Raw genomic sequence first — 6,507 nt, 5'->3', positions numbered from 1 at the left:
CCAACTAGAGTGATAGGTTGACAAAAAGCTGACATGTATGGGCCTAGATGGCCCTGGTTCTTCATAAATATCAATACCCACAGTTCACAAGCTAGATTTAAATAAGACATTAAAAGTGACTAGTACAGTGCCTGTAACATAAAGGATATTAAGAGCAGACCTCGGAATATCATTATAATTTTATAACTAATTGTTTCTCAGTCAATATATGTAGACTGACTTTTCTAAGCAAATATGGTAACCCCCTTTAGCCTGCTTTACTGGGAATCAGCAATAAGCAATCTACATGTGTAAACTTTCCAAATAACTGAAGCTTACCCTTAATAAATCAAAACTATTTTAAAAAATAAAGAGAATCATTTTAGATGAAAAATTCTCAATTTCTTGCCTTGCACTAAATAGTCTTAGGGTGCTATGCTTACGGTTCTGTGTCTAATATCAGGAATAATGTTATTAAGTTATTTATATCTAATGTCACAATACCATTTTTAATTAAGAATTTCATAAATTTATCTATCACAAACTCTAAAATTATAAAAAATAATAAAAATACTCACATAAAATAATTGATATTTTTCTACGACCTTTTCTTTAAACAAAAATGGTACATATTTTTAACTTTTCCTATTTACTATATAATACACATTCCTGTGTCATTAAGAATTTCTGTAATTTAATTTTAAATTAATACTCTATTGAATAGATATACCTTAAAGCTGCCTACTGGTGGACACTTTTTCATTAATGGTTTACATTTAAACCATATTTAAATGTTTATACACATACATGGCTTTAGGTAGAAGGTCACAGTCTGCCTTTCAAATGGGGGTGGTGTTATTTTGTCTCCCTTCATTCCCATGTTGGCGCATTGGTCAAGGCGTCTGCCGGACACTCAGCTCTCTCCCTCTCATACTGCAAGGGCTTAGGAAGCAGGTAGCTAGGCTGATTATACCGGGGATGGCCTCTCTTACGATAAAGCTACACACTCTACCAGTACTCAGCTTTTAAAGAGTCAATTTCAACTGTTCAGGGGTTTTGGTCACAGTGGCATGGCTCATGCTACTTCTAAGTGCACTTGATGTTGTTACCTTAAAGGCCATAAATTTGTGATATGGCTTGGGTGCCCACGCATAGACTTCCACAGAACTCTTCAAAGCAATGACCAGAAATTTGATTCTTTCATATTTTACTGAAAACAAATATGAAAAAAAAAAATGCAGGTCAGTATCAACATGGAACTCTTAAATTCTTTTGGGTCTTCTTCAAACTTTATAAATATGCCTTCTACTGATTCATCCATCCTAACGGGAGAAAATGCTGCACGGGATCAAGCCTCACGTTCTCCTTTCCAAATTCTTTCCTGTATCACTCAAGTGTTCCCATAGTTCTTGATGTTGTGCTGGACTCAACCAACGCTCTGGTTACTACCAATGAGTACTTCCCCTAATATTCCCAATCTTCTTAGATGGCAAGGATTTAATAATCAAGGGTGATGCCAGGAACACTGCCCTCAGGTCTCAAGGGCTCAGTATCACCTTGTAAGGACAATGTTGGGATTAATCAGCCTGGAATCACAGCAGGGGGTCAAATCTTCCATGTGGCTTTTCCCGAGTCCTGCCCGGAGCTTACAGACCGAGGAACACAAAAGGCTGTACCAAACACTCAACTGACTGAGTTTCAATTCTGTCTACTTCTGTGTATAAGACCAAGTGTCACCTCAAACCTCCTCCTTATCTACAGAGGTAGTAACTGCCAGGGCTCTACCCAGAGTGCCGCATCTAAAGGACAGCGGTAAAGGAAGTTGTTCTCCAACTATACGTATGTCCTACTCTGCACGCTGCCTCCGCTCTTTTACAGCCAGACAACTCTGCTTCAAAATAGACAACCTAAGGAGCCCTGAGCACATCTAACTGGCCTGGCACGGACCCACCAGCTCCTCTGTAAGTCACCTAAGACTCCACGGCCATTTGACTCTTCCTCTGCAAGCGAGGGGTGCTCGTTAGCTTGACACCTCTCCACATATTGTCACTATTCAGTTCAGATAGGTCATCAACATCAATATTAAGTCACAAAAGATTATAAGAGGTTGTCCAAAGCAGTGCTGTTTAACAGAATTTTCTGTGATAATGGAAAGGTTTTTTATCGGTGCTGTTAATATGACGGCCACGGTTTACATATGCCTTTTGGGCACTTGGAAGGTACTAGTGCCACAGAGGAACTAAATTCTAAAGTTTATCTCATGTTAATTAATTTAAAGGTAAATTTAAATGAATGGTATTACACACTCTTATCTCCAGAAAATTCTTGTGATTCTCTTCTCTATAAGAATGACGGGCCTGAGGACTGCTGTTTTGTTTTGATGAAAAGCCCATTTCCATTTAACGCATCTGCCCCAGCTCCCCCTATAGGGAGATTCGTGAACACTGCAGCTGTTAAGAGCTGTTTCTCTGAATTTAGCCTTAGGTGATTTTAGTTCTACGATTTAGTCACACCTCAACAAATAACAGTATTTCATATAAACACAACACAGAAAATCCTAATGCCATAATCTATACCAAAGGAGACAGCAGTACTTTCGAATGCACTTGGAATTGTCTCAGGGCTGGGGTGGCTCCTGCAATTATTTTTAACCAATGAACTGAGGGCTGTGGACAGACTACATAAACAAGAAGACAATGTCAAGAGCTGTAAGATCCCTGGGAGCGAAGAAACTGACTACAGTATTTTTTTTCAAAATAGAAAAAAAAAAAAACCAAAAAACAAAAAACCTGTAGGCAGAAATCCACACTCAGTAGGCCCCTTATGCCAGTAAGTCTTAGGTATACATAGGCCATTTGTTGATCTTCTCAACATTTCAAATGACACATTGGAATGTGCCATCTCTCCCATAAAACTTGAATTTGACTAAGCTCCATTATTTCCCCCTTTATTTTCAACATTAGTACCGTTTTTTTAATTTTTTTTAATACACAAGAAAAACTTGTTTTGGTTTTGTTCATGAGAACCACGGCATGTGTACCAAAACAAACAACAAATGAACAAACAAACAAACAACACCTTTTCCATCAAAGACTGACTGGCCAGCCAGATTCATTTACTAGTAAAGAGCAATGCAGCTTTACACAGAGCACTGAGTTCAACACGGCAAGTCATAGCTCTTCGGGCAAAACTTAAACATTCTATCAGCAATTGCCACGGACCCATAGTCTTCTAAATGGAGAGTAAGCCTGGAACACAAAGGAGGAGTCCAAACTGTACGGCTTTCCTTGGCAAAGCTTCCTTAAAGAGGTTCATCCCGAAGGACATCTTACAGAGAAGAATGTGGACTGTCAAGGTCAAACGGTAAACAGTCTCACAAGTTGAACCGTGCGGATGAGACAGGGGGCCGCGTGAGCATGGGGAATGAACTGCGCTGTGCTTAAGGGGCATCCGAATCTAGACGAGATCTCAGGATCAGAAGATGCCTTAGAAACACAATAGCATAAAAAGGCTACATGCTTCAGAAACAAGTTTATTATTAAAAGCTGCAAAGAATCAAATGCTAATTAAATGGTGGAAAAACACCAGCCTCCTGGAACTCACCAACTTTATAGTGCACGCATCCTTCCAAATCCCCGACGGTTGTCCACCCTTGCTTCTTCTCGACCTCTGGGTCGTTGTGAAGGATTTTATTTCTTAACCAGGACAAATAGTAGACACGTAACTTATCCTTTTTGCCTAGAAGAACACAAATATAAGTATTTTACATACATATTCAAAAATAAATATCAATAACAATACTAACCACAAGAAACATCAATAAACAATAAATATCGCCCCCTAAGAGAACCATTCTGTACCAGTTTTTCTAGAAACTCAAGTCAAGCTATTCGGATAGACTTTCAAAACCCCTGATTTATCACTAGGAATAGCCTGAGTTAGAAGATTTTAAAAGAATAAAGAATTCATCCTTCTGTAGACAAAAAGTATCAATACACCACTAATCTTTCACATGTACTAAGTCATCTGATTTTCAAAACCCTCCAGCGTAGCTAATTATTTCTCATTTGACAGCACAAAAGGGTAAAGAAATCATCCAATGCAGGGACTTGAATCCAACAAAAGGCAAGCCATAAATTGGAGATGTGTACAACTTACATAGCTGACAAAGGATTCACATCCAGAATATGTAAAGAACTCTCACCAATCAATTAGAACAGGGATAACCCAAGAGAAAAACTGGGCAAGCAACTAGAACAGGCCAAGGAAGTTATCTCACAGGTATGTAAAGGGTACTTGCTCTCATAGTCAATAGTGAATGCATATTAAAACCATACTGAAATATAATTACACACTGAGATATAATTTCACACTTATTAGTGTCCAGAATTTAAAAGAGTGACAATACTGAGAATAGGAAAGGTATGGAGTAACTAGAAATTTCAAAAACTAGTGATGAAAACTGTTAGAATCACTTTGAAAAGCTTGGCATTAAGCAGGATACACGTGTACTCTGCTATAATCAAGCGATTTTTCTCCTAATATAAATGTGTGTGTGAGCCCCCAAATACAGGAACAGGAATGCAGACAGCAGCATTGTTCCTAACAGCCCACACAACAGGAAACAACAATCTATCAATAGTAAGATGAGTGAATAAACTGAGGCGTAGTCATACAGAGGAATAGAGAGGGACAAACTATAAGTATAATAAAAAGTGAAATAAAATGTTAGCAAGAGTTATCTCTGAGATAAGGGTAACATTTTCTATTTTTGAAGCTTCTTACAGTTAACAGGTATTACTTTTATGATTGTGAAAACCACTAAAAGCTACTAGAGAAGAAAAGAATATAGAAAATTAGACCAAAAAATTATCACTGGTATCAGTTGATTATTGATCCCTAGGAATCATCTTGTTCACTGTGTAACAAAATGAAGTTCAACCCATTTTTAGCTGCAGATTTATTTTTTCTCCTACTTTACAACTTACTCTCCATCAACACACACGTTTTAAATGGCTGTTTTCTCATTTAAGTGTGATGGTAAAATTTTTGCATTTCAATAAACGTCTTTATTTACAACCAAAAGTCTATTTGAAAACTAAAATAACTGCAAAAAATTTGTTACATATAAACAAACAAGCTTGAGTTGGCAGATAACTAAATCAGAATCACTGCTAGTTATTATAAAACCATTTAAAATCTTACAATTTTGCATGCTCTTTGATCCCAGCAATAATATAAATTATTAAAAAATTATGATCTATGAAACATGTGTTGTGTGCCCAAAGTTATGTAAGTTACGAAGATATTTGTGAAAAATGTTTACATGAGAGAGAAAAACGGGATAAACCAAAAGACTTACAACAGAAGATGAATAAATGAATTTTAGTGCATCTGTGCAAAGAACATTTTGTAGCCACGTAAAATACGTATTACAGAGGAGAGTTTAATGACATGGAAAGAGCAGGCTACATGGTTTGGACCAAGAGTGGACAGGAAGCATCCTAACTACAGGACAGTGGTTAGTATGAGCAGGTGGACGGGAGGGGGATGCTGAGTGTATGTACAAAGGTGTGTTTTAACATCAGTTAAAACTAGTATATGGGTGTCATATTATTCTCTCATTATTATCCTCTGGATGTCTGAAATACTGCATAACCATTTTCGTGCAGATTTTTCTTTTAAGTGTGTATCTTGAGTTTGCGTATGCTTAAAATATTAGAAGCTAAAAACTGGAAAGTTAATGCACGCTATTTCTGGATTTTACTTTTTATTCCTCTTGCTTGGTTTTCTGTAGTGGTGTCTTACTTTCTACAGAGAACATATATACTTTATACTAAAAAAAAAATGCTCTTTCTGAAAAGAAATTTACAGTGTTAATAGGCAAAAGAAAACAATAATACAGTGCTTTCACCATCATGGCAACAAACAGTTCCTTGGCACAGAGGGCCTGTGACAGGGCATGAGCATAGGCCCAGGCACTGGGTGAGGCAAACTCAGCCCAGTGGGCAGCAGCTTTTCCACACCACTCTTTAGAGGAGACATGGGTCAAGTGCGCACACGTGGGTCACATCCCAGTACATCTTCCGATCACATGACTGTAAAATCTCATTACTTCAGAAGATAAGCTAGCCATGCAGTGCTGGGAAGCAATTGTTTAAACGGTGCTACAATCCTGCTTCGCTCAACAGACACTTACCGGATATTGTCACCAAGACATTCAGGCCTTCAAGGACATCCATTTGTTGAAATCGTCTTCGGTTGATCAGAGGATATACCTTCCCTTGGCCACTTCTGTCCAGCAGCATCAGGCCACTCTCTGTACCCACTAACAAATTCACTCCTGTTTCAAGGAGACAGAAAGGCCAAGTTTATACTGCATGTGGTATGGGAAGGATAATACCACTTGTCTGGCAAAAAGCAGTTTCCTTAGCTCATCCACAAAAAGAAATAAGAACAGTCACAGGCTAAAATAACCAAACTGCAACAAATCACCATGGGGAAGTGATGGTGAAATATTTACCTGAA

At 37.9% G+C, this 6,507-nt stretch overlaps 1 protein-coding gene across 22 annotated transcripts in view; it reads right to left on the bottom strand.

The window, feature by feature from the left end:
- The window catches only part of MAP4K4 (mitogen-activated protein kinase kinase kinase kinase 4), a 177,010-nt gene that overhangs the window by 7,862 nt on the left and 162,641 nt on the right, over positions 1–6,507 (bottom strand). For all 22 annotated transcript variants that reach the window (XM_023536600.1, XM_011370102.2, XM_011370107.2 and 19 more), the window contains 3 exons: positions 6,179–6,322; positions 3,583–3,717; positions 1,089–1,189 (listed from right to left, as the gene is read on the bottom strand). In XM_023536600.1, the coding sequence (XP_023392368.1) occupies positions 1,089–1,189; positions 3,583–3,717; positions 6,179–6,322 (380 nt within the window). The remainder of the gene's footprint in view (positions 1–1,088; positions 1,190–3,582; positions 3,718–6,178; positions 6,323–6,507) is intronic.

The sequence above is a fragment of the Pteropus vampyrus genome, unplaced genomic scaffold, assembly GCF_000151845.1.
Source record: "Pteropus vampyrus isolate Shadow unplaced genomic scaffold, Pvam_2.0 Scaffold160, whole genome shotgun sequence".
Lineage (NCBI taxonomy): Eukaryota > Metazoa > Chordata > Mammalia > Chiroptera > Pteropodidae > Pteropus > Pteropus vampyrus.
Note: the sequence above shows the minus strand (reverse complement) of the source record. Positions and strands in the feature narration are given on the sequence as shown.